Source organism: Pristis pectinata, chromosome 33 (assembly GCF_009764475.1).
Source record: "Pristis pectinata isolate sPriPec2 chromosome 33, sPriPec2.1.pri, whole genome shotgun sequence".
In the NCBI taxonomy this organism is placed as follows: Eukaryota; Metazoa; Chordata; class Chondrichthyes; order Rhinopristiformes; family Pristidae; genus Pristis; species Pristis pectinata.
The window spans coordinates 14,163,784-14,182,830 of NC_067437.1; the positions used below are offsets into that span (position 1 = coordinate 14,163,784).

General features: G+C 41.2%; 2 protein-coding genes across 8 annotated transcripts in view; one reads left to right on the forward strand and one right to left on the reverse strand.

The window, feature by feature from the left end:
- Window positions 1–1,436, forward strand: part of rangap1b (Ran GTPase activating protein 1b) — a 74,292-nt gene extending 72,856 nt beyond the window's left edge. For all 4 annotated transcript variants that reach the window (XM_052043160.1, XM_052043161.1, XM_052043158.1 and 1 more), the window contains exon 16: window positions 99–1,436. In XM_052043160.1, coding sequence (XP_051899120.1) covers window positions 99–168 — 70 coding nt within the window. In that variant the 3' untranslated portion in view covers window positions 169–1,436. The remainder of the gene's footprint in view (window positions 1–98) is intronic.
- A 1,400-nt stretch (window positions 1,437–2,836) lies between these two features.
- The window catches only part of LOC127585580 (chondroadherin-like protein), a 31,860-nt gene continuing 15,649 nt past the window's right edge, over window positions 2,837–19,047 (reverse strand). For all 4 annotated transcript variants that reach the window (XM_052043155.1, XM_052043156.1, XM_052043154.1 and 1 more), the window contains 2 exons: window positions 15,615–16,222; window positions 2,837–14,312 (listed from right to left, as the gene is read on the reverse strand). In XM_052043155.1, the coding sequence (XP_051899115.1) occupies window positions 13,458–14,312; window positions 15,615–16,222 (1,463 nt within the window). In that variant the 3' untranslated portion in view covers window positions 2,837–13,457. The remainder of the gene's footprint in view (window positions 14,313–15,614; window positions 16,223–19,047) is intronic.

Consider the following 19,047-nt stretch of genomic DNA (forward strand, 5'->3'; position numbering starts at 1 on the left):
CCTCATTTCTCTCTCCACTTGTACTTCCAGGCCTGTTGATTATTTCTGGCATTTTCTGGATTGTTTTATTCTGATTTTTTTTTTCTTTTTTAACATAGGCAAAATCGTGCTTTTGACAGCTGTCAAAATGCCAAATACAATTTGTTGGAGACCATAGAGAATCTTTAGTACCACGGCTGTGTAGGAATCAGTGCACCAAGCTAAGGACATGGACTTTAGAGCATATCCATATTACAGAAGAACCGCCCAGCAGCTGCAGAATGCCTTCTGGCTGCATAGTGCAAAATGCTTCATCTTCATGCTACCGACTGGATCCTTGCTTCTGTCTGGATGGGAAATTTAACTCAGTTGTCAAGGGTACTTGGCAACCTGCTGCAGACTCTGGCCAGTGCTTTCTTCTCCGTTAGTTGCAAAGGAAAGCAAAGTTGGAATTAAATTTTGGTGACTGGTGGCTCATCTTGTGTCTCCTTCTGCTGTTTTTGGTGGTGGGAGATAGTGAGAAGAGAATAGCCAAATTCCCATGGTTTTCAACAAGAACTGTTTGGTATAACCTAAATTGTGGCCCTTTATCAGACGCTTGGTGCTTTCTTAAAAAAAAAAATTTCCTCCATGTATATCATATTACAGGCATGGGAGTCCACTTATCTGGAGAGAAAGGCACACATTATATCAGAGTGATAGCTCAATTCTATTTATGAAATTTTGTTGAAAGAGTCTATACTCAAGCTGGTAGTCCTTAAATGGACTTGTAAAGTTCTTCCAAAATTTATCTAACTCTACACAGTTTACAGTACAAGGCAAGTTACTTGTATCCCCAATCAGATGAGTGTTGGATAGAGTTTTTTTTGCTGAAGGATTGCTTCCCCAGTCCTCCTTCCTGCACCACCACCCTCAGTCCCAGTTGATGTATTCGTTCTGTGGAGAATTTTAGGGATAGGTCTGTGTAGTTCCTTGTTCATTTTCTCCTGTCCATCACCTCCTGCATCCACCACCCACTGCCCCCACCCCCACTCCCACACACACAATATAGGAAATTAAAGCCCTCTATTTGGTTGATGAAGGTTCTACTCATGCAGGTGAACAGATCACAGAATTTATCTCTCTCTGGTCTGTACTATATCAAATGACGATGATGTGGGGGAGAGCATTCCAGGTTTTGGTTTGGATCTTGATTTTTTTTTCTTTTGGCTACTACTGGAATATGTGCTTGAAAGACTGAAGACAGAGTTGTGATTGTCTTTAATGGTGCCTATGTTTAAATCGCTCACCTGAGCTTGCTGTCTAATCTTGCGTGAATGAAGAACAGGATTCTGCTGCCTCCTGTGGAACTATGTCATGTTAAGAATTATCCACTGAAGAAGAGGAAACCATTAGAACAAGATTACAGTACAAGAATACTAGTCTAATATATTCCCTGGGCATCTTTTGAAAAGAAATGCTTTAGTCTTCAAAATGAAGGCACAAACAGTGGCTTTGTGAACTGAACAGCCTGCGGCCTAACAACCATTGACTTTGAGGAAAAGCAGGTTCATGCTGTGTGAATCCTACCCCAAAATTTTGTATGAATATAAAGATATTGCTCCATGCACCCCTTTTGGATGGTCCAGATACTAAAATCCCTGAACTGTCTGTTTTGTTTCTGAGTATTGACCTTGATTGTTAAATATTGAGATGTTATCTGGTATTTCTTGTATCACTAAAATGAACAGTCATGTTTAATCTTTGTATATAGGCCCTTGCTGGTGCAAAGTTGAGGTAACATATGGAAAATTGTAATGACCTCAATTATACATTGTAGTAGTAGCTTTTATACTGAAGTTGGGACACTAGGAGAGTAGCACTTCACACATGCCCAGTACTTTCAATATAGCTTGTATGATTTAGCATCCAACCAGTAATAAGGAGCTACATGTATGGAAATGCTCTTATTGAGTGTGCAGTCATGCTACATGAAAAGAGGCATTGTCTGTATGCTGGTATTTAAAAGATCAGAATGTAAACTGCAGTAGAGCTGTCAGGTAAAAACAGGTCATTTGCAGGCCTTATTGATCTTTGATATTTTAGAATGCAGAAACTCTCAGGTCTTGTTACATTAAAAATGTTTGGGGGGGCAGGGTTGGGGGGGAAATGAGCAGGGATTATTTTGCAATGTGGTCAAATCCTGTAGCTGTGGAAGTTATTTTCCAGCTGCATTTTCCCTAACTTGGTTATGCCACACACTATTTCCCACTGCATAAATGGGCAATCAGATTTCCACAGTGCCCCTTCCCACTATTAATCTGTAGGCATGTAGTGGCACATAGTTGGCACACTCTGGATAAACAGATGTGAAGTTTGCAGACCACTTTAGGACACAAATTGATCTGGTTTGCTACTTACATACAGTGCTGAGGATAATGCATTGTCAGGGGTGTGTTTTTAAAGAGGATTGTTAAACTGAATGTTTGTCAGCCTGTTCAGATGCATGATATGGATCCCATAGCTCTAACAAAAGAGCAGAAAATTGTGTTCTTTTGGCCAAACCTATTCGCATAATGAATACTACCAAAAGCAGCTTAACTGGCTATTCATCTAATTGGTGTTTGTGGGTTGTAACTTGTGTAGAATGGCTGCTATGTCACTGCTTTGGAAGAATTCATTTGTATGAATTGCTTTGAAATGTTCTGACACTGATAAAGAAGCTACATCGATGCAAGTATATCTTCATTGTTTTCTCATTGGCCTGTAATGGTTCTGAATATTGTGTACACTTACAAATGAGAGAATGTGTACCAAGGCAGACAAAGGATCCACTGTGTTATGTTGGTTGTGATAACTCCTGTGTAAACGTCATCCAACTGTTATTGTATATCTTGCTATTGGAAAAAGAATATAGAGAAACCGGAAAAGACGCAAAGAAAAACAATACCATAGTAGTTTTTAAATGGTAGGAGACCAGAAGGTGTGGGTTTCTGTGCAAATTACTGAAAATCAACATGCAGGTGTAGCTTGTCATTTGGAAGGCACCTATTATTGCAAGAGAATTAAATAGAGCCCTGGTGAGACCATAACTAGAAGCTTGTGTACAGGTCTGGTCTCCCTACCTAAGGAATAGTTAAATTGTGATGGGGAGAGCAGGATATGTTCACCAGATTCATTCCTAGAATGACGAGAGCTTGTCTAATTGGGAGAGAGTAAGCAGATTGAGCTGTATTCTCCAGAAGTTAGAAGAATGAGAAGTGATCGAATCAAAATGCGCACAGTTCTTCAAGGAGTTGATAGGTGGAGGAATGATTTCCTCTAGCTGGTGCTTTTTGGACCAGGGTCACAGACTCAAAGGGCTCACCCATCAGGGACTAGATATAAAATGTTTGTAATTCTCTATTCAAGGGCTACAGAGTCTCAGTCATTGAATATAGTGAATGGATTTTTGCATATTAAGGGGATTGAGGAATAGGAGGATAGTGCAGGAAATGAACAAGGAGATAAAAAAGAGGTATTGAATGGCAGAGCAGACATGGGGTTGAATGGCATACTGCTGCTATTTGTGTTTCTGTTGAATAGAATTGAGTTTGTAACTATCGGGTATATGAAAAATCTGGGAATTTTGTTCAGAATGGTCCGCAAAATTATGAAAAAGTTAATAGAGTACAAGTAGAGAAGGTGTTTGTACTTACTGCCTGTGAGGAAATCAGCACTCAAGAGTCCTAATTATAACATTTAAGTCTTGGATCCAGTAGGGAATTCAGGAACCCTTTCCATAGTCGCAGTCTGGTAGAACTTGGCTTGATACAACAGAATAGTTGAGGTAAAAACAGATCTAACTTCCCCTAAATGAAGGAGAAAAGAATGACTGCTGATTTGATAGTCATAAGAGCTATAGTGAGAGGGGGGAAATCTGTTTTACTTCTGATGGGTCCATCGGTGTAGCACCCCATGAAGCATGAAAAAGTAGATTCTCCCTGTTTTATTGCTGAATGTTGAATTCCTAACATCTGGTCAGTCATGGAAGGATAGGGGGAACACAGGAGAAAAACAGCTTCTAGGCAGAATGCAGTTCATCTCCACTGGTGCACCCAAAAGCCTGCTTGCAGAGAAGTGAATATCCTGGAATGATGAATCTGCCCATCCCTCTTCTGCAGGAGAGAATAGCAAAAGCCAAGCAAGTTAGTACCCAGCACATCTTCAGATTTAAACAAAATTGCTCTCTTAATTTTGTCAAAGTTTGAGGTAATTTTTAAAAAATAATTTGCCTCCTGTGCTGTTGTATATGTAGACTTAATTACCTAAAGGTCTCAAATCAAGTGAGGTTAGACATTAGGGGATAAAACTACCCGTGAGGTAGGATTTTGTTGGTGTAGAGGTATTTTTCTTATTTGGCATTTAAGGTGCATAACATCTAGTGGTCTAGGTATAATCCCCAGATGCTCCAACTGCTTGATACATTGGCTTATCATTTTGTTGGTGACAGTATCACAGCAGTTAGTGACCTGAATTCAATCCTGATCTTGGGTGCTTTCTGGAATTAGCACATTTGCCCTGTGACTGAGTGGATATCCCAGGTCCTTCAGTTTTTCCCATACCCCAAAGAAGTGCTGGTAGGTTGATGGGCCACTGTAAGTTAAGGCTTGTGTAGAACAGTGGCAAATAATAGGTTATAGGGTATTAGACTTAAGAGATTGTTCTGCTGAGAATTGGCCTGGATCTGGAGTGTTGAGAGGCCTTTTCCTGGGTCATAATCAGTAAGATACAAATTTGGCTTGACAATAGGAGGGTTGTATTTGTGACTAGTGGTCTTCCACAGGGATCGGTGCTGAGACTGTTGTTTATAATATACATGAATGGTTTGGGTGTGGATGCAGGAGACTCACAGATGACATAAAGATTCGTAGAATTGTTGATAGTGTGGCAGGTAATCCTGGGCTACACAGTGACAGCAATCTGTTGGTGAAATGGCAGGTGGAATTTAATCCACAATGTGAGGTAAATAATTTTGGGAGTACTTTTGAGGCTGGGACATAAACCATGAATGGTAGTGTCCTAGGGAGAGAGGGAACTTGATGTACAAGTCCAAAGATTCTCAAAGGTGACAGCAGAAATAGATAACATGGTTAAAAAGGCATATGGGATACTGGCCTTCATTAGTTGGTGCTTTGTGATTGCAAGAGCCAGGAAGTTATGCTCCAACTTTATAAAACATTGGTCAGACCTCAGCTAGAGTAGGGCATGCAAACCACACAATAGGAAATTTGTGACAGCACTGGACAAGGTGCAGAGGAGATTCATCAAGCTGTTGTCTGGTGTCGAGCATTTCAGTTATGAGGAGAGACTGGAGAGGCTTGGTCTGGTTTCCTTGGAGTGGAGGAGGTTGAGAGAGATGTGATTGAGGTATATAAGATTGAGGGGTATATATTGGAGACTGCAGGAATCTTTCCCCTCATCAGAGGTGAATAAAACTAGAGGAGAGATTTAGGGCAAAAGATTTAGAACGTAGTACAATGCAGCTTCAGGTCCTTCAGCAAACTGTCTTTGCAGAAATAATGCCAAATTTAAACTAATCCTTTCTGCCTGCACAAGATCTATGTCCCTCCATTAGACAGGCATATTCACAGGATCTGAAGGGGATCTTTTTCGACCAAAGAGTGGTGTGCCTGGAATGACTGCCTGAGAGAGTGATAGAAGCAGAATTGCTGACAACATTAAATGTCTAGATGAGCCCTTGAATCACCTAGGCATTGTAGGCTACAGGATAAGTTCTGGAAGATGTGATTAATACAGATGGGAGCCCATTGGTTGGCATGCATGTGGTGGACCAAATTTCCTGTTCCCATGCTGTATGATTACAACAAGTGCTATGACAAGAGCAATGTCTTATTGAGGGAAACAAATGTCACATTTGAGAGAAGGGAGTTGCAGTGTACTATTTTGTCAAGTACCTTATTTTGTGTTATGTACTAAGCTCATTCATTCACAAAGTTAGGCTACCATTTCAATTAGATGATGTGGTCCCCATCTTTTCACTCTGATTTGTAATTTTGAATGAGGTAGGAGTTTTTATGCTCTCTTCCTCTTCTAATACCAGGCTGTGACTTTGATCGAGGGAGGGAGTATTCTTGTTTCTGCAGTGTAGTCTCACCTCCCTTTAGACGGTGGTAGTGCATGATTGATCATTCTCAAAAGGGAAGTTCTACTTTAAGTTCAGTGGGAGCGAGTGGTCAGTGCCATTCCAACTTCAGGTGTGGAAAGGAATTTTTCCATTGGGGTCATTTGTGTCTTGAAATACTGCTGTGGTATTTGGAGAAATAATTACAGGAATATTTAATGCACAGATTTGGGGTTTTCTACTGCTAGAGTACAGAGGTGGTCATACAGTTGACTTCAATTCATGTCATGCAAGTAGAATATCTGCACCATTAGGGTCATCATCTGAGGGCTGCAGCACTATGAAGTAATTTTAACACCAAATCAAAATAATGCAGGTGCTGGAAACCTGAACTAAAACAAAATGCTGGAAATATTCTGCAGAATGGGCAGAAACTGAGAGAAATGGTTAACGTTTCTGGTTGATCTTTCATTGGAACTGGGAAAAGGTTTGAAATTGTTGCGGGGAGGTAAAGGGGCTTATAAAAGGGAAACTGAGGAGAGAGTGAATGACACAGTGCTGGTTGAAAGAGGGTGGTAAAGATATGTCTGATGGAGCTGAATGAATGAATTCTGAAAAGCAGAAGGGAAAAATGTCAGTTGCATGATTTTCTGAAATTGTTGAATTCATTGAGTCTTGATTGTAATGTACTAAGCTGGAAGTTGAGATGTTCTTTGAGCTTTGAACAGTGCAGGGGGCCAAACATGTAAAGAATTAAATGACAGGCAACTGGAAGTTCAGGGTCAACCTTGCAGATTAAATTACAGTACTCTACAAAGTAATATATGTTTGGTTTCCTCAATACAGAGGAGACTACATCATAAGCACAGAATGCAGTACCCTGTATTGGAACCATAATTATCTATGGCTTCACTCTTACAGTAGCTTTCAGCTGGAGACTGGGCAGCAGTTGGGCCAGGTAAATATGTGAGAATTAAGAGGGGAAGGAAGAGGAAATTAGTAAACTGGAAAGGTGGTGAGCAAAAGAGGGAGCTGAAAATGTAGGGGACCAAGGAAATTGGGACAGTAAGGCAGAATAAAGGGGGGGCGGGAGTTGGGGATGTTTAGGATCAGTATGGGATAGTATGCACAATATTGTCTGTATTCATGGTGAGTGGGTGGTCAGAGTACATCTGTATGTATCAGGTCTGTAGCAGAGCCTGCTGTCCGGTTGCATTGGATCTCCTTGTCATCAGGCCAAGACCCCATTCTGTCAAGACTGTGGTAGCTGTTGTGCAATGGCTATCCATGTTAAAAGAAATCACCTGCACTCAACTTCCATTCTTCAGTGGAAGCAAGGTGGCTTCAATCCTGAGCGACTGCTTAAGTTGTAAGACCAAATTGGAATAATTATAAGTAATACTTCAGTTGGACAGTGTGTTTGGGTTCATAGACGATGCAGGGGAGCTCAATATGGGTGTTGCATCCTGTGGTTTTGTGGGAAGTTGCCATGAGAAGGGGTGCGGGTATCAGTGGATATGGAAAATTAAACCAAATGTAAGCAAACACTTCATAATAAGAGAGGGGTGAGATGTGCCTGGGTGTGGGAAGTTGTTTTTTTTAATATGGCTGTTGCTAGAGTGGAAGATGAAGGTGAGGGGAATCCCCATCCCTGTTCTGGGTGAGAGTAAAAGTTTGGGATATGGCACAGATGTAGTTGAAGTCCCTGTCAACTACATGGAGGGGAAGCCACGATTAAAGAAAAAAAAACATGGCAAAGCACTGATATGGAAGGTGGTGTCATTGCAAAACCTGTGATGGAAAAACTGACAAACTGGAATGGGGAAGCAGGATGGGAGGAAACCTAGTTAAGGTAGCTGTGGGAGTCCATGGGCTCATAATAATGTTTAGAGCTGGATATCAGCAAGGTGCAGCTTTTAGAAATGTAACCAGAGCTTGTGTCTCTGTACATCCTTTGACTTCTATTTAGGCTTTTAAGCCCCAGCTTGGAGACAGCTAACCACTTCTCCCTGATTCAGACTTCTTAACAAATTGGTATCTTGTACACTAGTCCTGACATGGAGTTACAGTCTTTGCAAAAGAAGGGTAAGCAGAAATGTGGAGGAACTAAAAGCTTTAAAATCAATTTGAAAAACTTGTTATTTGTCAATGACTTTATTTGAAGCACAAATACAGGGGAAAAAGTAGTTGCCGTAATGAAGGAACATAGAACATGATAGATTTTTTTGCTGCCTCATTATAACAACTTGGAGAGAAAAAAATACAGAGAAGCATTTCTGCCTGAGTTGCAGCTGATTATGGTCTTGATTTGCATTATTAAAGTTTATTGTACCCAGGGCAATAATTGATTGAGTAGTTTGAATTACATCCGTTATTTGATGCAACATCATCTGGCTGCCTTAGCAGTCTCTTGTGAATAAAGGAATAACACCTTTTCCTGCAGAGTACTTTATTTAATTCATTCTTGGTTTATGCACATTGTTAGCAAGGCCAGCATTTGTTGCCCATCTCCAGTTAGCCTTAAAGTGTTGAGTAGTCACCTTGAACTGCTACAATCTTTTTAGGTGGTTGAGATGAATATTACAAAGAAATTGTCAATACATTGTCTACATCAGGTCAGTGTGACTTGAAGATGATAGGATTCTTGTGCATCTGCTGCCTTTGGTCTTTGTAGGTAATATTACAGGTTTTGGAGTTTCAAAAATAAAGTTCAGGTAGTTGCTGTGGTGTATCTTGCAGACTTGGTGCATCAGCAGTGGAGGAACCAGGTATTTACAACTGTGTCAAATGTCAGTTTTAGCAATTCCACACAAATGAAGCATCAATCAATCGATCGAAGTTTCCAACTCTAGATTCTATGATCAAGAAGACTGCTTGATCTGTGCCTAATGCTGTCAGTTGTTCTTGGTGAAGCTATAAATTAATATGCAGAACTATGCCATTGTTGCCATCACTGAGACATGGTTGAAAGACAGGCAGGACTGGCAACTCTATCCTGGGGTACAGAATTTTCAGGTGAGAAAGTGGCATTAAACTATTAGACAAGGAACGTATTACTTTAGTATTGAGGGAGGATATCCTAGGCGGCTCCTCAAATGAGTGTTTGTGGGTAGAGATTAGGAACAAAAAAGATGTCATCACTTTTTGGGGTATATTACAGATCACCTAATAGTCAACAAGAGATAGAGGCATAGATATGTAGGCAAATAGCAGAGAGATGTGATTTAAAAGAAAGGTAAGAGTTCTAGTGGATTTGGATTTCAATTTCCCAAGGATGTACTGGGTTTGCTTTAACATAAAAGGTTCAAAGCGTGCAAAATCTGAGGTGTTCTCAGAAGAGCTTTTTGATGCAGTGTATACCTGTAGATAAACCATTGGGAGAAGTAGCATAACTGGACCTTGGGGAATATAGCTGGTTAGATTATTGAGGAAGCATTTTGGAGATCGTGACCATAACTCCATATATTTCAAAGTGAATATGGCAAAAGGTAGGGATAGACCAGGAATAAAGGTCTTAAATTGCGGGAAGGCAGGACCCAGCAAAAGTAAACTGGAAGCATCTACTTGCAGGTAAATCACAGTGGGAAACATTAGACGGAGAAATAGCAAGAGTTTAGGGCCAACATGTTCCTGTAAAAGCAAAAGCCAAAGGTAACAAGTGCAGGGATACCAGGATGTTGGGGGATATTGAGGGTTGGATAAAGAGAAGGGGCATGTATAACAGGTATAAAGAACTTAAGATGGGGGAAGCCCCTCAAGAGTATAGATAGTGTAAGGTAACACTTAAAAAGGGGATTAGGAAAGGGTCACAAAAAATCACTGACAGACAGGATTAAGAAATCTGAAGGCATTTTATATATTAAAATAACCAGGAAAAGAGTAGGGCCCATTTGGGACAATGGGCAATCTGTGTGTGGAGCCAGAAGGTGATGGTGAGGTCCTAAATAACTACTTTTCATCAGTGTTCACATAGGAAATGGACCATAGTTGGAGAAGTCGGGGGAAGGTGAAATTCTGGTACAAGTCTCCATAAAGTGGAGGTGCTCGATGCCTCAGTGGGCTTGGAGGTGGATAAATCCCCATGGCTGGATGAGATTCATCCCAGACTGCTATGGGAGGCAAGCGAAGAAATTGCTGCGGCTCTGGCTAAGATTTTTAAATTTTCATTGGCCACAAGTGAGGTATCAGATGACTGGACGGTAGCAAATGTCACCCTTTTTGAGAAAGGCAGCAGGGAAAAGCCTGGTAATTGCAGACCTGTGAGCCTAACATCGTTGCTAGGGAAGTTATTGGTGAAAAATGTGAGGGATAGGACTAATCACTTGGAAAAGCAGGAACTCATCAGAGCTGGCAAGCGGAGTTTGTCAAAGGCAAGTCTTGTCTGACCAATCTGAATGAATTTTTTTTTTGAAGAGGTGAAAACATATTTACATACAGTAGTGATTTCCACACATACAGTAGATGCGGTTTACATGGACTTCTGTAAGGCCTTTGAGGTCCCACATGGGAGACTGGTCCAAAAGATTATGGCCAATGGAATCCAGAGCAAATTAGCAAATTGGATCCAAAATTGGCTTGGCAATAGGAGACAGGGTGATAGTAGAAGGTTGTTTTTGTGATTGGATCCTTGTGGTGTTCCACAGGGATTGGTGCTGGGACCCCTGCTGTTTATAATATACATGAATGATTTGGATGTGGATCTAGGAGGAATGATCAATTGGTTTGCAGATGACTCTTAAGATTGGTAGATTTGGCAGTGTGGTTACGGGGTGATATTGATGTGTTGGCAAAATTGGCTGAGAAATGGCAGATGGAGTTTAATCCTGAAGAATGTGAGGATATATTTTGGGAGTACTAATGAAGCTAGGATATGCATTGTGAATGGAAGTATTGAGGAGCAGAGGGAATTTGACATGCAAGTCCAAAGATTCATGAAGCTGGCAGAACAGGTAGATAACATGGTTAAGAAGGTGGGATCCTGAGCTTCATTAGTCAGGGCTTTGAATACAAGAGCAGAGATGTTCTGCTCCAACTTATTATAATACATTAATTTGACCTTGGCTGAAGTACTATGTGCATTTCTGATCAGCACACTATAAAAAAGATCTATGATGGTGCTGGGGAAGCTGGAGAGGAGATTCACCAGGATGTTGCCTGGGATGGATCATTTTGGTTACGAAGAGAGATTGGAGAAGCTAGTTCTGTTTTCCTTGGAGTAGAGGAGGTTGAGAGGGACATGATTGAGGGGTATAGACAGGGTAGACTGCAGGAAACTTTTCCCCTTATCAGAGGTGAATAAAACTAGAGGACGTTGGAAAACCGTAAACAGGAACATGGAGGTATTGCATTCTGTGACATGATCTAAAGTTTGTTGCTAAGAACAGAATACGTAAGATGTGATAAACAACTTCAGAATCTTTGGTGTTGAATTTAATCTCCTGTGGGTTTTCAGTTGGAGCTTTGTCCTCCTATTGGCGCTCAAGCCATTTCCTGAAGAGCATGGTGTTCCCTCTGATCTATCTATAAAAGGTCTTTCAGAGCAGCCATTTCCTGACTTGTTCTCACTGATTTTCTTGCATCAGATGGTCAATATGTCATATGATTGGAATGTTAGTTTTGTCCTTAAAATCTGATGTGGAAAATCTGGCAGATTGCAAAGCACAATAGTCTAGTTATTATTTCCATTCAGCCAAAGTTCCTGGTATGCAATGTTCTAAAATCCTGATAGATTCCCACTCTGGCTGACAGAATCCAGCAGATTTCCAGTCCAAACAAGAAGTGAATGTTCCTGGTGGAACACAGAGCTTTGGTGAACAGATTATTGAGAAATAAATGCTGCTTGTCCATTAGATTGGTTTTGTCCAGCATTTGCCGATGGGGCATACCCAAATAATTTTCCACAAAGACTGCAGTGGTCATTTGCATCAATACAACCACGGGCATATGCATTATTGACAACAAGGAGGTTTTTTCTCTCCTTGTTGATTTACCATTTACTCTTCAATCTGACAAGTTTATCCTTCAAGACTTGGCCAGTTTAGATAATGATGGTGTGACTAAGCCATTCTTGGAGAGGGAAGTCCCCCAGCCAGAGTACTTTGCTGTTTCCGGTATAGTGATATCCAAGTAGTGATCATCACGTGGCTTCCTACCTGTGTTTGACCCAGGGACACCCGGGGATTGAGTTGATGTTAAGAAATGTAAACTATTGTGCTTTGCTTTTATCCTATTTATTTCTTCACAGACCTGGATGTTTCTAACAATATTGGCATTTATTGTCTGGCATTTATTGTCCAACCTTAATTGCCACTGAACAAAGGAGGCAGTGATACAGTAGGTCTATCCTGCTGGTCATATAGGAAATACCCAGGATTGCTAATAGTCTGGGATGCTGGCTGAGACACATGACGGCGTGAGTATGAGTATCAGGTTGTCATAGTTTTGCCACTGTTGTCAGAGGCTAACCGGGCTTGGTGTGCTTTTGTTGTCACTGCATTTCAGTCCCTAGAGTGAAGCATAGTGCTCTGCATTGTTTTATACCTCTTTCCTTTTATATAGCAGTCTGATACCACAATATGTCTCGCTAGATCATTTTGAAATCATCCATGTTGAAAGCAACTATTTTGCTATAACCAAAGTACAATCTCTCTAAATGAAGTAATTGGGAGTACTACCTTTTATCTGAAGGATTCACTTTCTTGGCAGTGTCATAATGTGTATTTTATTTTCTGAGAATAGGGCTATGTGACATTGAAACTACTCAATGCCCAGTTAGTCACTTCAGAGACTAATTCACAATGGTTTCCTTGCACCATTGGCAATTGACTGAATCTATGTAAAGAGCAGAGACACCAGTAAAGATGGTTGGCCTTGCATTAATATATCTACTGTTGCAACCTCAAGATATCTAGAGTGTTTCACAGCCAATAAAGTACTTTTGAAATGTATTCACTGTTGCAGGAAAAATGGCGGTCAATTTGCATGTACTAAGTGAGATGATGACTACATGATCCGTATTAATGACACATCATCTGTGTTTGAAGGATAAAACACTAGCCAAGCAATGCCAGGAATCACTGAACAGTAACAGCATCAGATCTTTCTCTGTTTTAAATGCTGAGCACAATGCTGCAGTTACTTGCAGTGAAAGCTCAAATGTCTTCATGAATCATTCTTTTTTCCCCCTGTTCAAATTATTCCTCCAGTAAAGAGTCAATGCACAAGTAAATGTTGATATGATTCAGAAAGGATTAAATGATTTTTATATTTTTAGTGAAGGCATCTTGTTCCTTTCAAAGGGACATGTGTTCATTTGGAATCGGGCAGGTTACCCATTGCCTACAATGTATCAATGATGTCAGATTGGCACTGTATGTTACAAGGCATCGTTGCTTAAAGATGTACATTTGAGTGTGGCCCCAAACTCAGCTTCAGGGGCTATGTAGCAATCCAGTGTGCACATGTCCTCAACCTTTGGACTTTGAGCCAAGTGAGAAAAATGCACATTGCTGTCATCAGTGACTTCTTCAAAAGCGCTGTTAATATGATCAAAGTCCACCTTGCTTTGATCCTTTTCAAAATGTTCAATGTATGTGGATGCATCTTCATCATAATGTCTCTGGAAGCCTGTGTGCCTTGACTTGAGTTTGAAGGCAGCAATTAAGGCAATGGTAATTAATAGAATAACCATCACAGTGATTCCTCCCACTAATGCATTCTTAGACTGTACAGACTCTGTATTACCTGAAGTATGTGCTTCTGAGCACTGATTGGAAGCAGGCTGATGGCATTTATTGATGATGTTGCTCTGAGGGATCACACAGATTTTATAAACTGTTCCAGCATTGAGTTGACTCAGTTCCACTTCTCTAACCCCTCCAATCATGCGAAGCCTTTGCACTTGTGTAACAGTGCTGTAGCGAACCTCGTAATCATCGCCCATGTCTTTCAGAACATCCCAGTTCACCAGCAAGGTGGTTGTGGTCACTTCACTCACAGTGACCTGTTTGATCTGATTTGAGAGACACGGGTCAAGATTCATGGGGAGGGCCTTTTCTATCGTGTTAACCTTCATAATTGTCTGTTTGCTGCTCACCTTTGGAGGCAAGGCCTGAGCAGTACCTTGAGGAGGAGGAGGAGGACCTCTTGGAGTGGAAGTTTTATTCTTGGCTGTTAGTGATGGAGTGGTAGCAACTTCAAAACTGTATGGAGGACAAGTCAGAAACTGCGGCTATGGAAGAGAACACGGTTATTAAATCAACTAGGATATCCAGTACAAAAGCAGGCTATTTTATTCAAAGGTTAGATGTTAGTGTTCATCCTTCAGACAAACCACCTCATCTAATCCATCTACTTTCAATTGTTACACCTCTATTTTTGGTGCACTGATTTGTCGTGTGTACCATTCACAAAAGACACTTTAGAAAGTCACTATATCTTCTTCAATAACATCTACTAGTCATCACTAATTGGATGGACAAAGCCAACAGGCATGAGAAAGCCACCATCTAAGTTCTCTTCTACATTGAACAGCATACTGACTTGCAAATATGTTACTGATCCTTCATGACTACTGCATCAAAATCCGAGAATTTCAAACCAATAACTTTGTGGGTGTTCTTCAAACTATGGACTGCACTGTTCAGGAAGGTGTTTCACCACCTTCAAGAACGATTTAGGAGCATAATAAACATTAGTCCTCGTAGTGAATCCCAGATCTTGCAAAAGGAAATCAAGTGTGTCCATTGAGAGCACTGTCAGCTAATGAGTTGGGGGTAACACTACACATTCGATTGGGTTCGAATGGTGTCTTGTACAGCAAACAAAATCAATTAACTCAGTCTATCTATTAAGAGTGGAAGAAACTGAACACCAGTCACTCCTGATTAAAAAGCAGTGTGATTTCTCCAGAACAGTAGTGAATTGAGGATATTTTACATACAAATTATGTGCATAGACACGATGAGCTAAATGGGCACCTCCAGCCTTGCAAATTTTCTATAATTAAATTTGTGACCCCTGTCCTGCACGAGTCCATCAGCCTAGTTAAGTTTGCCCTATCATTTCCTTCAAAATCCTTTAACCTTAATCGCCTTACCAGGCATAGGCTAGGGAATACACATAATTTATGTAAACTTTCCTTGTAATTTAAATTCTGAATCTGATAACAGTCTGGAGGGTCTTGTCAATTTATCCTTTCTAGCATTATTCCCCACAACTGCACACACTGCTCCACAAACTCTAGATTGACACTCCTACTGCAACACAGTGCTGCACTGTGAGTAATGTTTTGGATTAAATACTAATAAGGCCCCATTTGCCCTCCTAGATGGATGCAATTTAAAGAAGAGGCTAGTTATTCCTGATGTACTGAACAACATTTGTCCCCTCCCCTACATCAGTGAAACAGATTATCTGGATACATGGGCTCTTGCTGAGCACATTTTAGCTGACATATTTCCTATATTACAACAGGGATCTCATTGGTTGCATTGTGTTTGGGGAGGACTGGAAAATCATTAGGGTTTTTTACCTGTACATTGACCAGAAGTTTCCCTGAATGTGGACTGGGTGAACTACACATCACCTCTCTCTGGTCTGCTTCGGTCTGTTTCAGAAGCCACGCTCGGAGCCAGATCAGCTGACAATCACACCTCCAGGCATTCCCGCTCAGTCCAAACCACTTGACAGACTTGAAGGATTTGGTGTAGGAAAGGGTTACCAGGCGGTTGTTCCTCATGCTCAGAATCTCCAGCTTTCGAAGCCTGGAAAGTGCCTGGGCAGGGTCCTCATCCAGAAATGTGTTGTCCAAATAAAGCTCTGACAGGAACTTTAACTTTGGTTCAAAAATGATTGACTTCAAACTGGACATGTTGTTGTTGCTTAGCTGCAGGATTTCTAGTCTCCTCAGGGCGCGCAGGGCACGGAGTGGCACAGTAGTCAGATTGTTGTTGTTGAGGCAAAGCTTCCTGAGGACTCTATTGCCAGCGAAGGCCTTTGAGGAGATGGTAGTGATTTGGTTATTGCTGAGTAATAGCCATCGCAGTGCTGAAAGGCTCTTGAATGTAAGGTCTGCCACAGTGGTGAGTCGGTTGTTGCGAAGGTCGAGAACGTTCAATTTTGTCAAGGAGGAAAACACACCTGGGGTAAGGGAGGAGAGTAAAATGAAAGAACACCCAGTTACTTGGTGTAAAAACTCTTATATTGAAAGGAAAATAAGGCTGTCTGCCTAATTCAAATGATGTAGAAGTAAGCTATGGGAGTAGAAGATCTAGGCTTAGATTTCAGAACCATTTAGGGTGACCCTCTTAATAGGGCCTGGTTCAGAGTCCTGTTTACTGTCTGTTGAGTTCTATCTAATGTAAAATACATGATGGGAGTGAGACCCGTTGAAAGCCCCAAGAAAAATTGCTGCAGACATTGGAACAAATTCACACCCACTAACGGCACATACACAACTACAGGGACCCCAACCCAGGGAAGTTCTTTCCGTCCAGAAATAGGGTAAAAGGGACACCAGACGGAAACTTCTACTATGATGATATCTAGAACTGGAAGCCCACATGTAGAAAGTAGGAATAGATAGGTTTGGGTCTCTGCTGAGTAAGTGGCCTGAGGAATGGTAAATGGAGTTCTACAACACTCCCCAGTTCACTGTGAAAGTCCTACCTTGATTTGACTTTCCAAAATGCAACACCTCGCACTTATCTGAATTAGAGGGACCTTGGAGTTCAAGGCCATGGTTCCCTGAAAGTGCCGTCACAGGCAGACAGCGTGCTGAAGAAGGCATTTGGCACGCTGGTCTTTATCGGTCAGGGCACAGGGTATAAAAGTTGGGAGATCATGGTGTGGTTGTACAAGATGGACACACTTGGAGTATTGTGTTAAGTTTTGATCACCTTGCTATGGGAAAAATGTTATTAAACTGGAAAGACAGCAGAAAAGATTTACAAGGGTGTTGCCAGGACTTGAAGGGCTGAGTTTTAAGGAGAGGTTGGACAGGCTAGGACTTTATTCCTTGGAGCATAGGAGGCTGAGAGGTGATCTTAGAGGTATATAAAACCATGAGGGGCATAGATAGGGTGAATGAGCTCCGTCTTTCCCATGGTTTGGGAATCAAGAATTAGAAGGTATAGGTTTAAGGTGTGAGGGGGGAAAATTTAATAGGAACTTGAAGGGCAATTCTTTTTATGCAAAGGGTGATATGTGGAATGAGCTGTCAAAGGAAGTGGCTGAGGCAGGTCCAATAACAACATTTAAGACAGTTGGACAGGTACATGGATAGGAAAGGTTTGGAAGGATATGGGCCAAACGGTGGCAAATGGGACTACCTTGGATGGGCATCTTGGTTGGCATGGACCAGTTGGGCCAAAGGGCCTGTTTCCATGCTGTATGACTCTGACTCTTTGGAAACTGGTCTGCACGGCTTGCTGCTGGATCAGTTGTTCTTTACTAATTTAGTTAATGTTCTCGAGGTTGGCATTGGGGAAACATTCTGCAAGTTTCTAATAACACCAGGATATATCAGTGTATAGACATTAGTTCAGGGACTGGGCTGACGACGGGCAAATGTTGTTTAATTTGGAAAGTTGCAGTGTTCTACACATGGACAAGTTGCTGAATATGCATTAACCTAACCATATCAGATGAAAGAAGATGCTGGTGCATTAGTCTCTGAAAGTTTATGACTAATGTCGTACAGCAATGGCTATAGTGAAGAGGGTGTTGCAGTGCATTCTGGAGACTACCATTTATCTTTGCGTAAGACTTTGCCCAGATGCCACTTTAACCTCCTCACACAATTGGTGATACTGAGGTTTTGGGAAGGGTGTGGAGAGATCAATTCACAATCAATTATCAACATGGATTCCAAGAGCTGGATCTATATGCCGGCAAAGAGATTGGGGTAATCGGATTGAAGTTTACAAGGTGATGAAGGAAATGTGCATTCCAGTTAACAGTTTAGAATCCTAGCGAGAGATAGCACAGAAACGAGCCCTTCGGTCCAACAACTCCATGATGACTATCAAACAATTTTACGCTAATCCTACATTAATCCCATTTTTTAAATTCTCCCCACATTCTCATCAATCCCCCCAAAATTCTACCATTCACCTATACACTAGGGGCAATTTACAGTGGCCTATTAACCCATCAACCTGCACATCTTTGGGATGTGGGAAGAAACTTGGAGGGAAACTCGCATGGTCATAGGAAGAACGTGCAAACTCCACATGGACAGCACTTGAGGTCTGGATTGAATCCAGGTCCCTGGAGTTGTGACGGAATGGCTCTATGAGCTGTGTCACCCAATTAAATTAAATTAAATTAAAGTTTACTCCAATTGAATAGATCTAAAGGAGTAGTGATTACTATTCCAATGTGTGCAAACCAAATCTCGATGGAAGATGTGCTTTTTCCAGAGAATAGTGAGTCTGAGAAACTCGTGTGATGAATGATGATTTTGCAGAATTCCTTCAGATGAGAGCTGGACTGGTTACTAGCAGGGGTCGAGGTCACCTTTTATAGAAGAATACATAGTTCTGGGAATTTAAGAGCAGAGTGATCAGCTAGACTTACTTTGATTGTCTAGGAGAAATGGGAGACGTTGGAGAGGAACTTTTGAGGGGTTTTTTTGCCTCTCCTGGTAGGCATGTACCACCAGGCTCAAGGATAGTTTCTATCCCACTGTTATAAGACTATTGAACAGTTCCCTGTACAATAAGCTAGACTCTTGACCTCGCAATCTACCTCATTATGACCTTGTACTTTATTGTCTACCTGCGCTGCACTTTCTCTGTACCTGTGACACTTTACTCTGCATTCTTTATTGTTTTACCTTGTACTACCTCAATGTACTGTGTAGTGAATTAATCTGTATGAACGGTATGCAAGACAAGTTTTTCACTGTATCTTGGTACAAGTGACAATAATAAACCAATTCCAATTCCACATGGCTTCAGTTG